This window comes from Chaetodon trifascialis, chromosome 16 (assembly GCF_039877785.1).
Source record: "Chaetodon trifascialis isolate fChaTrf1 chromosome 16, fChaTrf1.hap1, whole genome shotgun sequence".
NCBI lineage: Eukaryota > Metazoa > Chordata > Actinopteri > Chaetodontiformes > Chaetodontidae > Chaetodon > Chaetodon trifascialis.
This window is the reverse complement of record NC_092071.1, coordinates 13554749-13577815: the sequence shown is the minus strand read 5'-3', so window position 1 is coordinate 13577815 and position 23067 is coordinate 13554749. Positions and strand designations below refer to the sequence as shown.

The window sequence follows — 23067 nt, the reverse complement described above, 5'->3', positions numbered from 1 at the left end:
CTGCTGGCAGAGGGAAGTTTTTCCTCCCACAGAGAGCTGACCCGACGACCTCCTGCCGTCTTTCTTCTGGACACTGAGCTCTTTCTCTGCAGCACAGTCTGCTGGTCTGCCGGACTGCCGCTTCAGCTCGCCGGCCTCGATCTCATTCCTGATCCGACAATGCTTTGTAACACTAAGCCGAATGATGAATAAGATGAATTCAAAGTTAAGGGTGAGGTTCAAGGGCTGACAGACTTCTGATGAAGGCAGGATACTAAAAGTAAAGATGGCGGCTTGTTTCTTTGTGTCATCATGCAGGTTTAATGGCCTCCTGACTGAGGGAATTGGAGAAAAGCTTGAAAGTATATCCTACAACTACACTCGAGAATAAAATACCACACTGATTGGAAACTTTGCATTTATTTGGAAACATGATGCAGCAGTTTGCAGGGAGCACAGGCTGTAAAAATCTACATGAAGCAAAGAGTCTTGGAAGTCTTTTTGCGGGTGGGATTGAGAACTGTGGATGCTGAGAACTCAAACGAACGAGCGCTTCATCAGAGACGGAGTGTACCGTATCTCATTGTAACGCTCCTCCTCCTCCTCTTTGCCCTCCCTCCACCTCCCGTCCTGTCCCGTGCGGTGGAGCCACAGCACGAGCGCCAGCAGAGCCAGCAGCACCAAGCACATGGACAAAGTCAGCAGCACACCCTGCAGCACGCCTGAGGAGGTGTCCGGGGCTGCAGAGAGAGGCCAAATGGTCGTTAAAATCAGTTTAAGCATCTGCAGCCAGAAGAAGCAGAGAGGATTATGGGTGAAAAAACAGGTGCTCACTGCCGTAGATGGACAGGTTGACGTAGCAGTTCTCTGTTCCCAGGACGTTGGTGGCAGAGCAGCGATACAAGCCAGACGTCTGAGAGGACACGTTGATAATCTGGACGGAGCCTGACAGATCCCCTGAGAGAGGAGAGAGACCCCAGTGATGTCAGAGTGATGTCATCAGGGTTGTCTTGGGCTGGGCTTGAGTCTTGTTTGTTATTTAAAAGCCTGCATTTCAAACTGGAGATACGGGGTTTGTAATATTTGGGCATTTAAGAGGCAGAGAGTCAAATGAAAGATGCTGCCCACTGCCCAGTTGCATTATGGGATGTATAATGTATGTATGCAGCTTTTCCATTTTTTTTTTTTTTTTTAAATTCATACTAGACACTCAAGTCAGGATATCTTGGCTACAGCTGGTTTGGTTTTCACCATTCTTTTTGAAATAAGTCTCGTGAGTCCCCAAACTTGATGGAAGTCTAATACAAAATCACTGCATTGCCCCTTTAACAGAACACTGTCGCTTTAAAATATACTGTATGTTTTATCGTCCTTAGTGAAAAGTCAACAAGTGGGTAAATACTCTGTGTGTGTGTGTGTGTGTGTGTGTGTGTGTGTGTGTGTGTGTGTGTGTGTGTGTGTGTGTGTGTGTGTGTGTGTGTGTGTGTGTGTGTCACTGACCTTCCATGTTGATGGGAAGTGTGATTTCCTCTGGATTCAGTTTATCCCAGCGGATCTCTGGAGTGGGGACACCCTCTGCCACTGAGCAGGACAGCGTGACACTTCCTCCCATTTCAATATCTCCATCCCACTGGCACTCAGGCAGCGAAGGAGGCGCTACAAAAACAAAAAATCAGAGTCATTTCTAAAAGGACATAAAATAACGGAAGTCTTAGACAAAGATTGAAGATATGTATATGTGTTTCACTGTGAGGCGAACCTGCACATCAGACTCAAACTGACATTACACTATACCTCATTGTTTTTCCATTAAAAGTATTTCATGTCTACAAAACTAGTTATATTTCTCTACAAATAGTAATGTATGTGAGAGGATACAGACGATTTTAGGAAAACAAAGATACCAAATATATTTGCTAAATGCTAAACGTCGATATTCTCACAATGGGAACGTTAAAGTGCTGATACTTAGCAGGTATAATGTTTACCATTTTCCTCATCTTAGTGTAGCATGCTAGCATGCTAAACTTTGCTAATTAGCACTGGAGTACAGCTGAGGTTGATGGGATTTCTGTTTATTTTCGCAGGTATTTAAACCAAAGCATTGGGGGGAAAAAATAAGGCATCATCAATCATTACAATTCATCCTCAGGGCACCGTTGACTAAAATTAGCATTCAAGTCAAAAAGGACTCTTACATAATTTGTGAAGCAGTAAAACGTCCTTAAAAATAGCTGCTTGAGCAGAACCAAATTTGTGAACCAAATTTTATGGAAATCCACCCAAAGGCTGCCTTTCAGTCAAAAACACAAACATAATCAAATTCATGGGGATGCTAGAGGGAAAGTCTGAGGATCATCATTCATTCATTCATTCATTCATTCATTCATTCATTCATTCATCATCAAGTCATTGCACTACATCCTCTGTGGACCATGAATGTCTCTGTGAAATTTTGTGGCAATCCATCAAATAGTCATTGAAGTGCTTCAGTCTGGACTATGATTAAAGGCAGTCTGCTGTGGATAAACGCCACCTGGTTGTTTCAACCTGTCTGGCTCTTCTGTTTGTACTGCAACAAAACGCACAACAGCGAAGGCAGATATGGTTGAGTATATTCCAAATATGAGTATCAGACAGAAGAAACACAGAGATGCATCCCTAATTCAAACGTCTGGCTTACACTAGTAGAAATGGAGAATATGCGACACACTCACCCAGAACACTGAGCTCCAGTTCTCCTATGCCGGGATCTGCTGTCTCTGGCGGGTTGTTGACCATGCAGCGGTAAATACCAGCATCTGATACACGAGTGTCATTCAGGACAATGTCTGCGCTCCAGGGAATACCTGCAGTCGATTTACATGGAATAATTATCCTCTCTTTAAACTCTGAATTCATCATTTGAAAAATGTTGTTTGAGAAACAAACTCTTAAAAAAAAAAAATCATAATTCAGATAAAAAAGGTTTCCACTGGTCTCACCTGTAAAACCCACCCTGCCAATGAGGGCTGGGTCTTCGATCACCTGTCCGTGGTCGTACACAATCACCTGGAAGTGAGTCAGTAAGTCGTTTCAGACAGGCTTAATATAGAAGGCGTTCTTTACTGTGATTGTAGGTTTAATATGGATGTTTAATGTGGGTTTGCGTCAGGTTTCTCTATGGAAACTTGTCACTACCTTCACCAACACATGCAATGAATTAGAGGCCAGAGAAATGACTAAAAGGCAAAACAACTCTCAGAGCAACTTTCTCAGCCACCACTGAAGCCTGTCAGAGGTGTCTGAGTGCGTTTGTGCCGGGAGTCAGACCTGTATTGGGGTCTCTGGACTGGAGAAGGGAGCCAGAGTCCAGATGACGTTGAGTCTGGAGAGTGGGCTGGAGGTGAAGAAGGAGCAGGGCAGGACCACGAAATCCCCCTGAACCACCTTCAGGCTGGATTCCCTCATGGTTACCCGGAGTGCAGCTGTGTCGATTGAGATGGTAGAGAAGGGCAAACAGAAATGAGGCCAGTCGTATCTGTCTGCCTTTCAGTTCAGGAGTGATTTCTTCAATTTCCTCATGTTTTATTCTGCTTTTAACTTGTCTAGTTTCCCTGTTGACGTGCAGACTGCATCGCTCCTCCCTCTCCTCCCTCATTACTGAAATAATGAACTCCCCCCTCTCTCTCTCCCATCCCCAGGCCTTTTGTGTGTGTGTGTGTTGGGGGGGGGGGGATTCAGCGTGCATATTAGTTGTTAATTACACTTGACAGCTTTGAGGGTGAGCCAAAGCGGTCAGAGACTGAGTGAAACAACAGCTCACTTCACTGAGATGCGTCCATGAAAACATTCTGTCAATTCACGACATTGTTTCCATGTAGATCACCAGTTTTCTAAAGTGTCGGCCTTTGCGGAGTCCTTCAAATCCAGACACTCAACACAACAAACAGGCATTATTGGATGTAACTGCAATATTTAAAATGGGTCGTTTTTCAGGGGCACTTTCTGATTAAGCAAGAAAGAAATAATTACACGGATTAGATCTTTAGCTCGTCACTCTTCTATATGATTAAAGCCATTTTGTGTATTAAATCTTACATTTCTGGCTGGAAAAAAGTATTTGACTAAGTTTTAAATTGTTAATAATATTTTCTTTCAGTCTGCTGCCAAAAAATATCTGTAACCTCACAGTCAAACTAATACTCAAGAGCTTCAGAGCTGCATGTCAGTCTAGTTTTGACACTATTCTCAGTGCTGTGGGTCCACACGACACCTTCAGGACTATAGATTCAAAGCCATGCTGCAGCAGTGCATTCGACATGGCCAGTATTCCTCCTCTTGTCTAACTGTATTTGTACCAAAGCTTAAGACATCAGACAGGTTCACTCACCGTTCTCCAGAGCGGTGAAACTCACACACAGGGTCCAGAGCATCCATCTTCCAGAAGAGCCCATCGCTGAGAGGAAGCACAGAGAGAGGGAGCCCTCTCTCCCCCTGTGTGCAAGCTGCAGGCCAAAAAAACTAGGCATGCATGATTAATCTATTGAGCGATGCAACCAACCCCACCCTCCTTCACGCTCGCTCTCATTGGTAATTTACTCTCACCTCTCTGTGTCTGTGTGCACAAAACAATAAACTAAAGTGACTGCAGGTGGATTTTTGTCATGTCTATTAACTGTTCATGTCCAAACTTTTACTATGTATGTCACGAAAGTTTCTCCGGAGCGGAAGCTTTAATAGGCCAGCTTGTAGTCTAATTAGTGTAACATAAATTACTGCAGCTGCTCCATAGAAAACATCACCTGTTTGACATAAGACAACGCAGTGCTGCAGGGTAACATACAGTACGTGATGCACAGCAGACAGCTTTTGTTGCCATGGATGCAGAGATCCATCCTGCAGGTTTTCCCTCTGCACCACATGGCTGTAGTGATGACTTCCTGTCAGCTAACAGCAGCTAACAGTCACCACCATGCCTTCGGTACCTGCTGCCCTTATCTCAAGAGGAAAGGGGCCTTTTCTGTGTGGGGTTTGCGTGTTCACCTGGAGGATCTTCTATAAAATGAACCCCCCCTCTAAAAATCATGTATGGAGGTCACCACCTGACCAATGGTGAAGAAAAAGAAACTGGGTCCCCGGGCGCCGGTCGGATGGCAGCCCACCACTCCTAGTCTGCCGCGGAGGAAGGACTACCAGGATGGGTCAAAAGTGGAGAAATTTCACCAAGCATGGCGTGTGTGTGTGTGTGTGTGTATATATACTATGTGGAGAGACAATAAAGGATGTCGTCTTCTTTTTCTTCTTCTTCTTAACATGTTCACTTTAAGGGTAAAAAAATGTCATCATTGCTGGGATGATCAGTGAGCTAATCCACAAGTGAACCAACAGTAAACGAATCTACAACGTTTTTCTATAATCATTTGTCCAGTTGTTTATCAGGCAAAATTCTCTGATTCCAGCTCATCAAATGTGAGGATTTGTGCCTTTATCTGTTTTATGTCTGGAAATTATTCAGGTTTTGGAGCGCTGATTTGGAAAAAAAGCAAACCTCACCTTTGGGGATTTAAATGGGCATTTTTCATATTTCTAAACAACAACTCAATTCATACAAAAACTTGACAGATGAATCAATAATGAACTGAGTTACCATTTTCTTGTTCATGTACTTGAGGGTTTTGTTCAGATGTGTGCAAGCATTTTATCCTGTGTTTTGTAGATAATCATCATCTATCATCTCTCTTTCCTTTATCTTCCATTTGTAGCTTGTTTCACTGAACAAATCGAGCTTCCACTTGTTATAGTTTCAACTAATTTAATGTTTCTACTCCAGATGTTAAAGGATAACTGCTGAGATAAAACCAGCTTCAGACTGAAAGTCATGGCTACAATCTGCCTTTCTGAGTAAGTGTGAATATAGAAAACATACAGGACAGATGAAGCCTTTCACTCAGAGCTGCTTTGCTTTTCAAATGACTTACTACATGAAATGTGTTTAAAGCGCGGTGTAGAAGTTCTAAAAATCTGAAAAAGAAAAAATTCCTCCAGCTTCCTCTCTTTCAGAACTGGTTTTCTCCTCATCTGCGTACAGTGATTCACGGATTCAAGGCAAAGACCCAAAGTTGTCACTGGTGTGAGGAAATGTTCAAAGATTAGCTTTTGACACTTGCAGCAAGTCGTGTGGTGATAAGGACATCATCCAGTTATGACCCATGGGCTAAACAACATGCCGTCATCTGCGCTTTTTGATGGATTTACATAAAATGTGTTAGTTATTCATGACTCACGTAAGTCGATGTGCCTGCCAAGTTCTCCGGCGATCATCCAAAGATGTTCCAGTTCAGATGTGCGAATGTCTGAACTGGAACAAATATGTTCCAGTTAGACATTCACACTCATATGATGGGGCACAGTTAGGCTATGGGGGCCGTAATTCAAGCCAGTCTACATATCTATCAGATTAAATCAGTGGTGGAGAGTTACTAAGTACAATTTTGAATAATTGAGTATTTCCAATTTATGCTACTTTAACTTCACTGCAAGAAAGAAATGCTCTTTTAACTGCACTACATTTATCCAACGCGGAAATAAAGTATCTTTATAAAATAGGGATTCAAGTTGGACTGGATCAAAAAAAAAAAGCTCAGAAAAAGGTTCTTGAGGTGAGATCAGAAAAGCAACAGTTGACCTTTTCGAGTTTTCAAACTTAACCTTTTATTATGTCGCCTCGGTGAGGTCGGCCTCTTCCTGTTACCGATACAAGCTGGTCGACTTCTCCACCTGCAGTCTGGACTCCTGTAAATGTTACTATGGCTTGGATTTTACTGTTCATGTGAAAAAGAACTGAAGTGATTAGGCAGCACTTTCATGTGCCAGTTTTGCTGATCAAATCCAAAACAAGAGAACGTTCATGAATAAGGAGGCAGTCTGCGCTTGCTTTCAGGTGCTGTGGAGTTTTTATTGTGTGTGTTGGCCCACGTGAATCAGCAGCCAACCCAGATATAAAAGGAAATATGCAAATGAGGAAGCTGACTGCAGGCTGAGATCTTTACTTTTTCCATGTGGTATGCAGCAATAATAATAATAAAAAAAAAAAACAAAGCTAATGAGTAGCTTCTTTGTTCTTCGTTTCCAAAATGTTTCAAATTATTTACGGTCACATTTTAAGTGCTGTTTTTATTCCAAACTGCTTTAATTTGGGCCCGTACAATAGGTCTAATTATAGAAACCCAAACCAAAGAGCTTATGGCACGAGGTCGACTTATCCCAATTTATTCAAACAACAAACATCCAGCACCAGCTTTGTGCGTTCCAGCTGTGAAACACAGAATATTTCAACAGTAAATGTTTTACTCTGAGATTAGAAAATAAACTGAAGGGAAAGAATTGGCAGAACTGGTCAGTACTTCCTTTAAGAGCGTTTCTTATCATTCAGGACTGTACAGATAGTGAATTGTACAGTGAGGCCTCATCAGAGCTCACCACCATATATATATATACAGCACTGTGTTGATCCCACAGTGAAGAATATACACGTCAACACACTGAAAACACACAAAATATTTTAACGTGTGTGTGTGTGTTTGTGGCCACTGAACAGGTTTGTGTGTGTAAGTGTGTGTGTGTGTGAGTGTGTGTCAAAGTTAGCTTACACTATATCCTCTTGCTGAAAGCTGACAAAATTCATAACCCTTAACTCAAAGGAAGCTGCACTTCCTGCTGTCTTTATCACAGTCACATAAAAGCACAGACGAAAGCAGGTAGAAACACGCACGCGCACACACACACATACATACATACATACACATACACACACACGCACGCACACGCACGCACGCACACACAGAGTGTGGGGATAAATATGCTCGCTGGTTGGACATGTAACACTTCCCTTTGTAAAACATTATCAATGTTTTAGTGACAGATGGCCAGTGTCTATTCTAGGATAAATCAAACCTAATTCTGGTCTCTCACGAGATGGGGTCTTTAATAAATAGAAGAAGTGTGAGAGAGAGCGAGAGGAGAGAAAGAGACAGACGGGAGAGACAGCGAGACAGACAGGTAAGCGGAGTGAGTTCTGCCTCTTCGCCTTCAGGGTAACTGGGAGTGACCTGGTGGCAGACCGGCCGCTCACAGGAGGATCCAGACCGGTTTAGACCAATCAGATCTCTTCGGTGAGAGGTCTCCGCCTGTTGCTGCAGTTTACCGACAGTACAGTCCAATCACAACAGCATGGTGACAGGTTTCTCCAGTAACTTGCGGAACTCGGCGAGCCACTGTGCGCCGACCGCCCCGTCCACCACCCTGTGGTCGCAGCTCAGCGTCACCGACATCATGCTGGCTACGTCAAACCTGTGAAAACCAGAAGCACACACACTACTTCAGATTTTAATTTTTTTTTTTTTTTTAATGCAGTCTGTCCGGCTTGTGTTGTAGCTCACTGACCCTTTCTCATTATCAGCAGGTATCAACCGTTTCTCTGAGCCGCCGATGGCGAGGATACAGGACTGAGGAGGGTTGATTATCGCTGAGAAGTTCTTCACACCAAACATCCCCAAATTAGAGATTGTGAATGTGCCTCCCTAGTAGAAAAGAAAACAGACACTGAAGTGGACCATTTCACTTTGCTGGCTCACTAGAGAACACGAAGAACTAACTATCCTGCACCCGCAGGATCAGATCATGTGCCGTACCTGGAACTCATGTGGTTGCAGTTTGCCGTCTCTCGCTTTGGCAGCCAGAGCCCCGACGTCGGAGCTGATGGTCGCCAGTCCTTTGGTGTGTGCGTTAAAAACTATGGGCGTGATGAGGCCACTGGCTGTGCTCACTGCTACGCTCACGTCCACCACATGATTCCTGGAAAAGTTGAAATAAGTCAATACTAATGCCAGCATAGAAATGTGGTCAATGCGACTTGTTGCAAAATGAGGAAAGATGTCTGTGCTTTGAGTGCCCTCTACTGGCACAACAGTGCAGCTACACTAGATGACAACATTTCCAATGTGTTTGTACATTCAGTCACTTGATGCATCCATTTATCTGGATGCTACCGTGGATGTGAGTGACAGAAATTTAGATTTCAGATGCAAAGAGTTTTGATGGCAGGGAAAATGTGAAGAGGCAAACAACAAACAAGACAAATCAACTATTTATCAGCATTACTTTTGAGCTTTAATTAAAAATGAGCAGACGGTGACTGATGAAGAAGACGGACTCATCTGGAAGTGAAGGTTGCACATTCACGTGTGTGTGGATACGGCTGATTATGTGTGTTTACTCACTGGCGGATGACCGTGTCCAACCAGGAGGAGTTGCACTCGGGAACCTTGAGGCAGGCCAGAGCGCTGGCTTTGATGATGAAGTCATTCACACTGAGCTTGATATTCTGGGCTTTCACTTCCTGCAGAGAGGAGGCCAGGTTGTTTCAAAAAAATGACACAGGAAATAAAGTTTCTGTCTTTCACCCCGTCACGCGTCAATTTGTGAAGAAAAACTCACAGCGTTAAGTTCTTGCCGAAGCTGAAGCACTTGGTCCATGTTGACATCTACAGACAGATAATAGTGAGGGATGGTTTGCTTGGACTGCATCAACCTCTGAGCGATCACCTGCAGGACAGACACATATACATATTCTGTATGCGCTTCAGCTTTGATCCATAATTCATCACAGACAGGAACCGGGTGTGTTTGTCGAGTTTGGTGTTGATAAATGTGGGCAAAATGTGGAAGCACGGGTGAGAGATAAGAGAAGCACACTGTGAAGACCCCTCAGGAGGTCTGTCTTGTAGCGTTTAATACATCAGAACCACACCCTGCAACGAAGGAGCGTGTCATGAATTACACCCGGCTGCTATCAGAGGAGTTTGAGTGGGAGAGGAAGTCATCACGTCACGAAAAAAAAACAAAAAAAAAACATGTGTTTGTTTGCTCTCACCTTGCGGATGTTGCTGATAGGGATGTCTGTGAAGGTCCCGGCTGGTGCAGGTGCAGGAGCAGCTGGAGCTGCGGCTGGAGCGGGAGCAGCAGCCACGGCCTGCCAACAGAAATGATTTGATTTAAAATGACATTATAAACCAAATCTTGAGGCGCATACAGTACGACAGCAACAGCGTGAGCTTCACTTACAGGTGCAGCCTTCGGTGGAACAAAGGTGTCAATATCTTTCTTGGTGATGCGTCCATCCGGACCAGAGCCTGAACGGAGAACAACACAATGTACACTACACTTTCACCATTGCTTTGTTTAGCTCCATATTTTGTGTATGTATACACAAAATTATCAGACTGCGATTGCTTGTGTCCTGGTCACTTACCGCTGACCTGTGCCAGGTCAATTCCTTTCTCAGCAGCGAGTTTCTTGGCGAGCGGGCTGGCAAACACACGACCCTTCCTGGGTGCTGCAGGGGCGGCGGCTGCAGGAGCAGGACTGGGTGCTGCAGCAGCCGGAGCAGCAGCCTAGAACATAAACACAAACGCTTACAAATCCAGTTATACCTGTACAAGCTGCTGTAAAACTGAAAGTCAGTATGTATTAGGGAGCATTTGGAAAGCTTCATGTGGGTCTCACCGGTGCTGGAGGTGGAGCTGGAGGTGGGGTGGAAACCTCTGCCACCCCAGTCTCTACATAATCCTTGAAAGCAGCGATGTCACTTTCATTCTCTACAATGATGCAGAGCGGCGTTCCCAGGGGAACATCCCGAGTACCCTCTGGTACCATGATTTTGGCCAAATATCCCTCCTCCTGCACCTCAAAGCCTTCACACAAACACATGAAAGAACATGGTGAGCAAGGCGAGCTTTACCTGTCATACTGTAGGACACAAAACAGAATTCAGCAGATGTTCAACAGCACTGGAATACTGAGTGAATGACCGAGGTGTCAGACTCAGTTTGGGCTTACCGATGGTCGCCTTGTCAGTCTCTATCTCAGCCAGCAGATCTCCTTCACTCAGCTTCTCTCCGACCTTCTTCTCCCAGCGCTGCACTGTTCCCATCGTCATGGTGGGAGACAGGGCAGGAAGTGTGATCTGTAACGAACACACACACAAAAATGAGCGACAGATGCCAAGGGAGCTCTCCAGCTTCCAGTCTGAGCACTTGGAACAGGAAACTAGTGACCAACACAGTCAAGGCTACAGGATAATTGAAAGAACGACCCTAAAGGGCCCGAATGACGCAACTGCGTCATCTCCGGTTCGACTCTGGCCGGGGACGTTTGTCAGAGCAGCCCCTGCCAAATGAAACCCTCCCTCTAGCTACTGTGTCTCTGTTTGATTAACTGTTATCGTGTCAATGTCAGCATGACTTCAAATGGTAACAATTTGTTTTTATTCTCAGCAACAACGGCCAGCTGGACAGCTGGATGTGAGGTGAACATGGAAGCAAGAAAAAAGGTACTTTCAAACAGAAACAAGCACAAAATAATTAGAAATATTTCCACTGTTTGCAAACAAAGATTTGCTGTTCATATCACTGACTCAGCATTATAACCACTGCTACTGCTACTGTTACTACAAGGTAATACAAACACTATTTCGTCATGACAGCATCATAAATAATGGGAATGTCTGCTTGAAGCTCATGTTTTGCATCAATATGAAGCACCATATGAAACAAGGAGCTAAAGCTAAATTCTGTGTCAAGTTTTTAGAGTCACTTATTAAATTTAAAGCCACTATGTGCAGAATTTATGAACTGTCACCACATAACTTCATTCTGCTGCTCTGCTCTAATACACAGGAGGCACACAATGATCCCCTCACATACAGATCATCATACTGAACAACACTGATAAACCTCAAGCTGTGGCTCCAGGTCACTGTGACCGTAAACATCCTTTACACAACTCGACTGAGCGGCAACACGACACCTGACTGCACTTTGTTGATGTGAGACAACGCCTACCTTCATGTGTGTGGGGTAAGAGCTGCCCGGGGCTGCAGGAGGAGCAGCAGCAGGAGGAGGAGGAGGAGGAGGAGGAGGAGCGGAGGCAGCTGGAGAGGGACCGGCACCAGCTGCTTTGATTGAGTCCAGCGTCACGTCCTTAAAGGCTGGGATGAGGTCAGGGCTGTAGGCGAACAGATACACGCAGACGTTAGACATAATTCACACAAAGCACATCCACATTCAGACTAAAGGACAAGAAACTGTGTGACATGTTAAAAACTACTTTGTTTCTGTAACCAAAGCTCAAAAAGTAAGAAAGGAGTATGAAATTCAGTTTCTAGCAGCCAATGGAAATGACACTTTGTGCAGAAATACCAGCTGTTATGCTGACGCTAAATTAATGAAAACCATTAGAGCGTGTGATCGACCATCTAGCTCATATTCATCACTGTGAAAGAAACAGTGAACAGTGAACCGTGAACAGTTACAATCCCATGGCTTCAGGTTTAGGAGAATGCTTTTGCAAACCAATCTGAATCAGACACCCGTTTTACTCTGTAAAACACATTTCTTAACATTTCATTTCTTTAAAGTCTGTATTTTACATTGTCACAGGACAGACCTCTCAACCGTGATGCAGATTACTGCTCCAATGCTGACATCTCTGGTGCCTTCAGGAACCAGGATTTTTGCCAGATAGCACTCCTCCAGCATCTCAAAACCAACAGTGGCCTTGTCGGTCTCCACCTGCAAAGACAGAAACATTTGAAAGGCATATAGTGATGACTTCTACAATACAATGGAACACAGTTCCACCACAGTTCCACTGCTCCTCACCTCAGCTATAAGGTCACCCTCATTAATTTTGTCTCCCTCCTTCTTCTCCCAACGAGCGATGGTTCCTGTCTGCATGGTGGGTGACAACGCGGGGAGCTCCACCTGATGAACACAAAACAAATTCCAGGAGGTCAAGGGTCAACTGGTGATGACAAAGTGCCATATTTAACCTGGAGGCTGACCAAATATGTATATATAAATATATGAAAAAAAAGTAAATAAAAATTCGTTGTTGTCACTTTACATTATCCTCACTGGGGCTTCATGACAGGCCATTGCAAATACTGGCAACTGTCAGGTGTTGTAACTGTAGTTGCTACATCATCATTACCTCATTCTCTTCCCCAATAAATGACCCACATAGACCTGTATTTCAACAGACCTGTCAGGTTTTAGAGTAGCACTCAAGGTTATGTAACTTCTGATAGGAGATATACAGAAGTGGTACCAGGAGAGATAAATAGGAGATAAGTTCCCAAACAAATGTACTTTTTGGTGATTTCAATTGCGGGACAATAGTGTTAAAATGATTATGGGTTAATTGGGTTTTGGAAAGGACCCACAGGGCTAAACAAGTCACTCCTGGAAATAACATCTGAGGCGTGACGTAACTAGGAAAAATTGAAACAAGAAAATCTAATTTTTCCAGATGTAGAACACTGAAATTTCTACCGGAACATCAAAATCTGAGCATCATTTCTGCTGCTGACAGCAGTGGAGTTTGAGTTTACATGCATGCCGGTGTGACTGACATTGTAAATCAGATCTGGATTTGGATCCAGTTTAGTGAAAAAGTCTAATGCATCCAGGTGTTTGGGGGTGAGGTCTTTTTGCCTTTCTGTTTGGTCTGGGCGGTGATGCACATCTCTCGGGTACAACACAGCAAGAAGACAGCTCCGCGGCTCCAAACACGATGAATAACGTAACGTAACGTTCGTGTGACAGCCTGGGAGATGGGGACACACTGTACTCATAACTGAATACCTCAGATTCATGTAGCAACTAAAATGCCAATGAACCAACTTCCAGCGACGTCACCTAATGACATAGAATTAATGTGCTGATGCTCTGGTTTACAGCAACGAAACACCGAATTCACTTTTCATGCAATAGCTGGATTTAATGTGTGTCAGGAGTGTTAGAATCTGATGGCTACACAACGGCCAGCTAGCTAGCTAGCTAGCTAATGCTCGCTAGGGAGGTCATGCTAGCAGTAACGTCGGTGCTATAGCAACCTCACATCGGGTCGGACAACGTTACCTTCTGGTGCGGCGGCAGGCTGTAGAATCGCGTGCTCTGACAGCTGCCTGTCAGCTGGGGACACCGCAGCAGAGTCCCTCTGTGGCTGAGGCCGGACCCCAAAGACATGGAGCGGTATCCCGCCCCGCAGTGAAGCCGCCGCAGACAGCCGGTTCCGGGCACGGAGCGGGTGCCGAGCGCAGCAGGCCCGGCCGGGAGGGCACGGGGACAGGGGAGCCCAGCGGACGGCCTGAGCCGCAGGATCAGACGAAGCATTTCGCAGCGGTTGAAACACTACACAGAGATGATGAATAATGTATTTGTCTTACACCGGCATCGGAAATACGCTGGCACCGAACGTCTCTGTGCCTGGAGAACTGGCCCGTACTTACTCCTCACTTTCTAATGACCTCCTCCAGTCCAAAACACAACGATTTACGGCTCTCCTGATTGTCCTGCCGTCGCTCCGAAAGAGATGTCGTAAACAATGGCTGTTCAAATTCCAATCATTGAATACTAAATAAAGACCACCATCGTGAATAAAACCAAAACACCTACTCATGGTTTATGAAATAAAAAAGAGTAAGTAAATTCAAAGCCTGATGGTTCGAAAAAGAAACTCTATTCAAGAGCTGTGAATATTTTACTGCAATTATATAAGCGACCACATGGTGGCAATAAATTATACGACAATGCAATAGCTTGTACAGTGCCTTTATCTGCCTGGTCTCAACTACAGTCTATGCGGCCAATTAATTAAGTCTTTAACTCCCAGTTTTACAATTCGGTTTCACGTTATTGTAATGTGCTTCGGCAATGACACTGCCTGCAGGCTGAAGTGCGCTGTAAAGAGCTTTTTTCCTTTAGGATGGGGAAGTCAAGTGCCGAATAGTTAATGAGCGCGCAACGTTGTTCATCCAATCACAGCGAAGAAACGTTCATGGCGTAAAACTAGTTAATAAATCATTAGAGTCTGAAAGAAAATTTATTGTGAAAATAATTTGCATCCGCCTGTGCGTCTGTACACATATCAAACACACACACTAATAATACAGTTACAGGAAGTCAGTGCAGAGCAGCTAAAACTAGGGTTACGTTTACACGGAAACGATCTGAACAGAAAACGAAAAAGTGGCGTTACGATCTCACTTCTTATTCCGTGTTGAGACGAGCGTTTGGTTTGTTTGGTATTTTGTTTGTTTGTTTGTTTGTTTGTTTGTTGGGGGGGGGGGGGGTCTGCATGCATACGGTGACGCAAAAGTGTGTGGATTCAGAGAATGTAAGGGATGCTCTCTGGCAGATTGAAGCAGACCCGACAATGCAACGCAAAAAAGTGAAAATTCCCTCCAGAGTGGAAATCTTAAAAACGCTCCACCGTTGCGTTCCTTGCGAAAGGGTAAAAACGCAAGTCTGTTTCGATCTGCCAGAGCCCGTCCCTTCTGGTTCATAGTCGAGCTGCAGACTTTTAAATAAGCTTACTGGTTTTTCTTCTGGAGATTAGTACCCAGGGCCAACCCGAGATCCAACCCGACACACACACACACACACACACACACACACACACACACACACACACACACACACACACACATACTAATGATAACAATATTAATAATAGTAACAACAACCCTGGCCGGGATCCGATCCAGGATAGAACACTGGTTACACTCACTAATAACAATGATGATAATATCAACAACCGGGCAGGATCAGTACCCGGGATCTGACCCGGAACACACACACTAATGATAATAACAATGATAATAACAGCTGGGTCGAGTCAGCTTGGGTTAAAGGCATAAATTAGTTTTTCAGCGTCTGACCTGGGATCCGACCCGGTAACCACATGGGTTCGACCCAGGACCGTTTAGGGTCGGTCAGGGCCGGGATCTGACCCGGGACACATACACTAATTATAATAATAATGACAATAGCAGCTGGATCAAGTTCCGACCGTTCCGGGTCGGTCCGGTAAAGGCCCGGGTCGGTCCCGGGTAATTTCCGGGTCGGTCCCAGTAAAGTCCCGAGTAGGTCGTAATGTCCAGGGAAATTTCCGGGTCGGTCCCGATAAAGTCCCGGGTCAGTCCCGAGATGTGGTAATGATAAAAATAACAACCCGGGCCAGGATCTGATCCAGACACTCACACACACACACACACACACACACACACACACACACACACACACACACACACACTAATAATAATAACAATAATAATAATAATAATAATAATTATTATTATTATTATTATTATTATTATTATTATTATTGAATAATAATAATAATAATAGTAATTATTATTATTATTATTATTATTATTATTACTATTTAAAACAAATAGTGATTTGTCCGTAGAAAAATGAGTTGTATTCTCAAGACTTTGCACTCACAGCTTTTAGACTCATACTCATATAAAAACACTCGTAACCCGAACCCAATTTCACAGACTCACGTATATGACAGCGGAATTTTTTCTTGTAAAACAACTTTTACGACACACAAATTGTTAACTTTACAAATACGAAAATTTAATTATGGACACGTCTTTTTGACAGCGATCTTACACCATATGATAGAGGATATTTTATGAATATTGATGATCCACATTCCATAACAGCTGATGGCGGTAATGCACCAACTCGTTCTTTGCCAACCGCCAATAAACTTCGAAGAAGAAGAAGAAGCCGAAGAAGAAGAAGAAGAAGCAGCAGCAGCAGCAGCAGTAGTCCAGCAAGCCACGCATAATAAAGAAGCAGTGAAACTGTCAGTCGTTAATGAATAAGTAAATACAGTGTTTATTATTATTATTATGTGCCCTACGTGGTGCAGGAACTGTAGTAAAGCGACAGACCAGGAGCAGTCATTGGTGACTTTGGAGGTCAGAATTCAATGAAACTGTCTGTTTAATACTAGATAGCTAGCCAGTTAATGCTAGCCATGTATGGGACGTCAAAATGAACCGCTTAGCGTTATCTATCTATCTATCTATCTATCTATCTATCTATCTATCTATCTATCTATCTATCTATCTATCTATCTATCTATCTATCTATGACTGTGTCTGTGTGTCTGTCAGTCATTTGGAAAGCGTAGTGTTAGCGTTAGATAGCTAATGGTATTGTGAGGCTCAAGCCTCGCATACAGTGCTATGATAGTTGTCTGTGATGGCATTCTTTGAAATCCGCATCCTACTTTGTCAGGAGCTGTTGCCAGATCAGTACAGCCACACTGTGTGCAGCTTTGAGACGATAGGAGACGTCAACTTCAAGGCAGCCATAAAACTGAAGCTGTCCAGTGAGGAAGAGGCAACGAGATGGCTGGAAGACTTCCAGAGATCCTCAGGCTACACATGGCGAAAGTCTAAAACGTACCCTAATGCAGGGCGCTACAACAAGTATCGAGTAAGTATTATCTGCTGAACTGTCCATCCATCCATCTACCGTACACCATGTGACTTTCAGTTTCATCTCTGATAAGGATGTCAGCAGGAAAGCAGTTATTTTATTATGTAAAGAATGAACTCTTAAAGGCATGGTAGCTGTAAAGATCTCAGAGCGTGTATTCATGTCTTTATGCTTTCATCATTTAGCATGCCTGACTAACTTTTGCTCTTCCATGTCAAAGGTGGACTACAGGTGCAGGACAATAAAAAAGAACACTTCTTGCCCAGCTACTCTGTTCCTGATCCTGAAAAGGCAGCCAGAATGTGGAGAACGGAAGTCGAGGTTAGTAGTATTTTAAAAAGACAAAACAGGTTCTAAAGGTTAAATCTTTAGTAGAGACAGGTTGATACAACCAAGAGAGACTTAATGTAACAATAGTAGTATTTATAGTCAAATTTATTGGCGCCCATTGAGCCCTCCTTAGTTTGCTTTTTTGCTTTAGGTTTTTGAAAGACCACAAAATGACGGCACCCTCCAAACTCTCAGGATACTGAGTATTGCTCTTCTTAGGGGCTCTTTACATCAGCATGTAGAGAAAAACAAAGCTTGACAGGCCAGTACCTCGTCACAGTTACTAAGATATGCTTGAACAGCTGCTGTTCTGAGGAGGAGTCAGTTAGGTCACCTAATGCTGCGTCAAGCTTTCCATCTTCTAACTTCTCATGCATTTCATATTTATTTAGTATTTCTATGTCAGTCAGAAACACCCAACAGCTGCCTCACAGATTAAAATTGTGATTTTTAAAAAAGTCCGTGTCGGCATGTGTCATCAGTTGTCACTGATATGATTTCAAAGTCAATAATATGGTTAAACAAATGTCTCAGTGACATCTGCCTTACTATCTTAGCCGTTATAGTTTGCATAATTTACTCTTATGCATTTCAGATCTGGAGATCCTCACATGAAGGAGGGACTCGTCCTCCATGTGAACTTACGCAATGAGCACAACCATCACGTTTCATGTGCCGCAGCCATGAGGAGGAGAGATGTTTCGAGGGAAACCGTTGAAAAGCTGAAAAAGCTATTTGAAAGTGGCCACTCTCCTTCATCAGCACTCAGCATACTAAAGTATGATTTACAAGAGGAGGAACGGGACAACTATGTGTATGCCGCTGCAGATCGTTCGGTCTGTCCAGATTTGCATTTTTGTTACAGGTTAGTGACCAATCAAGTCACAAAACTTGTCTTACTTTTGTTTAATTTGCTATTGAATAGCAATTCCAGCACTGTCATAGAGCAAGTCAGACAAACCAGTGAATTAAAACAAACTCTTACAATATCCAAACGTGTACTGCAATCGTGAAGATCAGTTGAAATGTTCAGATTTTACCCGCTGAAAGATTCTTATGCTTTATTGCAGACTGTACTACAAACTGTTCAGAAGAGCATACAGCGCAGCACCAGGGGAAGAAATGTTCAAAGACCTTCAACAGACCCTTGATGATTACAACAAGGAGCAAGGAGATGTCTGTGCCAGGGTGTGCAAAACCGCTGACAATCAGCTGGTGATTGCCATATGCACTCCAATGATGAGGAGGGTCCATGCCAGGCTAAAAGAGAGCAGTGAGATGGTGTTTGTGGACTCCACAGGGAATTTTAACCGACACAAACGCCGCCTCTTCCTCCTCCTCACGCATTCCTCGGCAGGTGGTTTGCCTTTGGGTGTGTTTATCACCACATCTGAAACCTTGGCGACCGTTTCAGCTGCCGTGCAGCTGCTACAGACTGTATTTCCACCAGACAGGTTCTTTGGCCACCCGGAGGGACCTCTTGTTGCCATGACTGATGACTGCACTGCTCTCAGGCAGGCGCTGCATGAAGCGTTCCCCAAAGTCACACTAGTCCTTTGTGTGTTCCACCTCCTTCAGGCCATGTGGAGGTGGCTGTGGAGCAGTTCGAATGGAGTCCCCGAGCAGCACAGGGCCCACCTCCTGAAGTCCTTCAGAGGGTTGGTGTATGCCTCCACGCCAGCAGCTCTCATGGAAGGCTACACCAGACTGATGGAGGACCACGTTGCCTCTCAGCACCCAAAGTTTGTGCGATACCTTCAGGAGGTCTTCAAGCGGCGAGAGGAGTGGGCCATCTGCCTGCAGGCACAGCCGCCCACCGGCGGGAACCGTACCAGCAACTATGTGGAAAGTGCCATGAGGGTGGTGAAAGAGAAGGTCCTCCACCGACTCAAGGCCTACAACGTGACACAGTTGGTGGACTTTGTGATCACAAGGATGGAGGCACACTACATCCGCCGCCTCACAGACGTTTCCAGCAGTCGACTGCAAACTTCTCTTAAGAGGGTGTTGAAGACAGAGGACATTGGGACAGACTCCATTGTGCAGGTACACGATAACAGGCCTTTAACTTGAATGGATTTGACATTCATGTATAGCCCGTTTACACCTGATATGAACATGAGTCTTGGGTGATTTGATCACATGTCAGTTGACACCTGGCATCACAACGCATCTCTACATGTGTCTCGGATGACCACTTGTGATAAGATTTTTTTACACAAACAAATTGCTTTTTTAAGTTTTTGTTAAGTTCGAATCAGGGGACTTTGCTCACGGGCAATGAGGAAGTAGCCTATATTGGTTACCGTTTACTGTATTTGTATAATTTCACATTTATTGACTTGCCTTGCTCCAGGGAGACCAAGACAACTACACTGTGGCAAGCTCATCAAATGCTGCGGTGTCCCACCATGTCAACATGGCCATCGGCTGCTGCACGTGCCCAGCGGGGATTATGGGTGGACACTGTAAGCATCAGAGTGCGGTAGCCATGATATTTGGACAGAATGTCAGCGGCCTTCATGGCTTGTCACCAGACACGAGGGAGCTGTACTATCAAATTGCTACTGGTGAGTGTCTTTATCTGTCCCTCCCAGTGTCCTATCAAGTTCAAGTTCATTTATATGTACTGTAATATGTAGTCGTGAAACTCTTGACTCCCAGCGCCTTCTGTTGCTCCATAACATGCAAACATATGCGTATACATAATAAAACAAGACATGAACGTAAATAAAATGTGCATTTTCCCCTCTAACAGGAAAGGACACTCCAGACGACTGGCTTCAGACATTGGTGCTGGACAAACCGTCTCTGTCTGAGAGAGCTGCAGGAGTTTGTAGTGGTGAAACGTACTGCTCTCCTGTCTCAGGTAAGCCAGTGAGTGCACAGACCGCAGCACATTCATGGTCACACTCTTTCCTACGTTCTCTGTGTTGCTGTCACTGTTATGAATATCGTGAAGCATCAGTCTGTTAGGAGCTTCGGGTTTGGTGGACAGGCCCCAGTACATGCCACAATGGATTAACAGTACTCAGAGGCACACAGCTGTAATCCCAAAGGGCTGACTCATTGACTGTTTTAAATCTTTCTCTGTAGACACTGATGCTCAAAGCTTGCACAAGCCGAATGAGTCCTCACCGATCCAGTCACATCCAAGCACCTCAGTGGAGACAGATTCCAGTAAGACAAATAAATGACCCACTCAAACATAATATGTAAAACATTTAGTTTGACATGTAGGGTGCATTATTAATACAACTCTTAAATATTTCTTTTCGCAGGTGAACTGCCCCTCAAGGAAAGGCTGAACAGCATGTTCATGGACATCACCAAGAAACTGGACAACCCTGACTTCACCCATTCCATCGCTTCATTTATGAAGACATATGAAAACATCAAAACAGACAGCGCCATGGTGTCAGCTCTTTCCTCATTTGGAAGGTCTCTCAAAACAAAAGCCAGAGGCTGCAAAAGACTGAGGGGCGACCCACTAACTTCCGCACAAATCGGACAGCCGACGGATGTGCCGAGGAGGAAAGCTTTTTTGGGTGGAAGAAGGGTGTCGAGCAGGGGGCGACCCCCAAAGGCGCTGAGAAAGGAGCATGCCTATGGAAGAACTGGAGGAAGGCCAAGTACTCCACCTCCTGTTGTGCACTGTGTGGAGGAGAGCATGTGTCTCTAACAAGCCCCCAACTTCCCAAGAGGTCAGACACTTACCTCAGCGCACCTCATCCAACCTGTACACGGAGGCAGTGCCGCTCACTGTCGGTGCTTTTTGTACTCATGACTGTCAGCCCACAGTTACTGTAAATCGACACAGCTCCTCGCTGTTCACACTTGTCTGTAAAACCCTGCTGTCAGACCCTGTTCCTCCTGTCAGAAATGAGTCAGGACACGTCCGAAACTCAGTGGCTGATGTAGTAGATTGTTGTAGGACATGCATTCTTTCAGGATTTGCTTTATAACATGAAACATTTGTGTTTTTTACACAGCTGAACATACTGTGTTGAGATCTCAACACCAACAAACCCACAAAGTGGGCAGCGATGTCATCACTGTTGGCGTTTTTTTGTCTGACAAATAATCAGAATAATGCTGGCAGACCATTTGGGATTGGACAAATGTGCATTACAGCATAAGTGTATTTTTGGCGTGATGGAAATTATCAGTACATTGACACGTTTGATTCCACTGAATCACTTCCTGTGAGACACACGCTGTCTTCACTCAGAGGCTATTTTTACAGAGCAGTACAGAGGACTGCTTGGTCACATGGTGCAGCGACAAACACCTGAAGCTCAGTGTCAGAGCAGTGGCAGTATGAGCACAGTGCCTTTTCACATGTGATACACATGACAGTATTTTTGCTTATGATCTTTAAAAACGCAGTCACCAAAGAACAGAACCCAACGATCTTAGGTTCAGTGGTCAGTTTATTGGACATCTCTGCATAGCCTGAAGCTTGGAGAGACATTAGACCTTGTTTGCCACATAATTTAGGCATGATGTCACCACATATCAATGGATCTTTGTCGTTCGTTGATATCGTTCAGTCCTGAAATGCATGTGACAAAAACTATCCATTGTCAGCTGTTTGTCCTCCTGATGTCCCCCACTGTCTCCCAACCACAATAAAAAACTGGAACAATGGCATCTTTTTGAAAACAATTTATTTCAAAATATGTGTCTTTCTAATGTTCAACAAAGGCCATTTTTCTTCTTTTAAACAGAGTAACCATATTTTGTGAAACTCAAAAACAGTACATACAGTACAGGCAGTTATGGCATTCAGTAGACTGCTGCATGTTTCTGTTGGCTTGTTAGTGAAGGCGTTCCCATTCCTCCCAAAATGGAAAGATGGAAGCAGAGTGAAGGGAAATGTATGTGTGGGCCAGTGTCAGTCTGTGTGTCACAAAGACCTCAGGGGTCCTGACACTGACAGCTGAGCATTTTACTGCATCAAGTGGAACAGCTCTAACCACTGTTTTTCTGGCATCTACATGTCAAAGGTCCATCCTGGTCTCTCTCTCTCTCTCTTCCATACACACACACACACTCACACACACCATAAATAGTGGGATGGTCCACAGTTCCAGGACAAAAATCTCTGATGTCAAATTCGAATCCACAGCATTTTTTTTTTTTTAAACACGAGCAGAGGCATTGTCACTTCACAAGAGCCTCTCTCTTTAAACCAGTCAGAGACGTAAACATCAAAAACTTAAGGATATGGTGAAAATATTTTACACACATGTACAAAACAATTTCATGACGTAAACAAAGTAACAGTGCTCTTCATCTGCATCTCTACATCTAAGTTTTCCAGCATCATTTCTATTCGCTGACAGCAGTTCAGTCTGCACACGTGCTGGTGTGCTGCAGACTGACGTTTAAACCCACGTCTGGATTTTTG

The 23067-nt window shown here is 44.3% G+C and overlaps 3 protein-coding genes across 3 annotated transcripts; 1 reads left to right on the top strand and 2 right to left on the bottom strand.

Moving 5' to 3' along the window:
• Positions 1 to 382: 382 nt before the first annotated feature.
• On the bottom strand, positions 383 to 4532 carry LOC139344885 (immunoglobulin superfamily member 11). Its single transcript, XM_070983311.1, has 7 exons — positions 4352 to 4532; positions 3292 to 3446; positions 2964 to 3030; positions 2697 to 2828; positions 1480 to 1635; positions 814 to 936; positions 383 to 719 (listed from the first exon to the last, which is right to left on the bottom strand). The coding sequence occupies exons 1-7, from the start codon at positions 4488 to 4490 to the stop codon at positions 517 to 519; spliced, it is 975 nt and encodes a 324-aa protein (XP_070839412.1). The 5' UTR covers positions 4491 to 4532; the 3' UTR covers positions 383 to 516.
• Positions 4533 to 7214: 2682 nt separating this feature from the next.
• On the bottom strand, positions 7215 to 14358 carry dlat (dihydrolipoamide S-acetyltransferase (E2 component of pyruvate dehydrogenase complex)). The gene is made up of 14 exons (XM_070982759.1): positions 13941 to 14358; positions 12681 to 12782; positions 12466 to 12590; positions 11862 to 12024; positions 10858 to 10984; positions 10525 to 10712; positions 10271 to 10412; positions 10084 to 10151; positions 9893 to 9991; positions 9457 to 9564; positions 9240 to 9358; positions 8652 to 8814; positions 8404 to 8540; positions 7215 to 8310 (listed from the first exon to the last, which is right to left on the bottom strand). Exons 1-14 carry the CDS (start codon positions 14193 to 14195, stop codon positions 8181 to 8183), a joined length of 1926 nt encoding a protein of 641 aa, XP_070838860.1. The 5' UTR covers positions 14196 to 14358; the 3' UTR covers positions 7215 to 8180.
• Positions 14359 to 16588: 2230 nt separating this feature from the next.
• Positions 16589 to 22306, top strand: LOC139345109 (uncharacterized). The gene is made up of 9 exons (XM_070983599.1): positions 16589 to 16798; positions 17121 to 17321; positions 17545 to 17645; positions 18250 to 18519; positions 18725 to 19700; positions 20011 to 20224; positions 20413 to 20523; positions 20751 to 20834; positions 20936 to 22306. Exons 1-9 carry the CDS (start codon positions 16730 to 16732, stop codon positions 21334 to 21336), a joined length of 2427 nt encoding a protein of 808 aa, XP_070839700.1. The 5' UTR covers positions 16589 to 16729; the 3' UTR covers positions 21337 to 22306.
• The last annotated feature ends 761 nt before the right edge of the window (positions 22307 to 23067 follow it).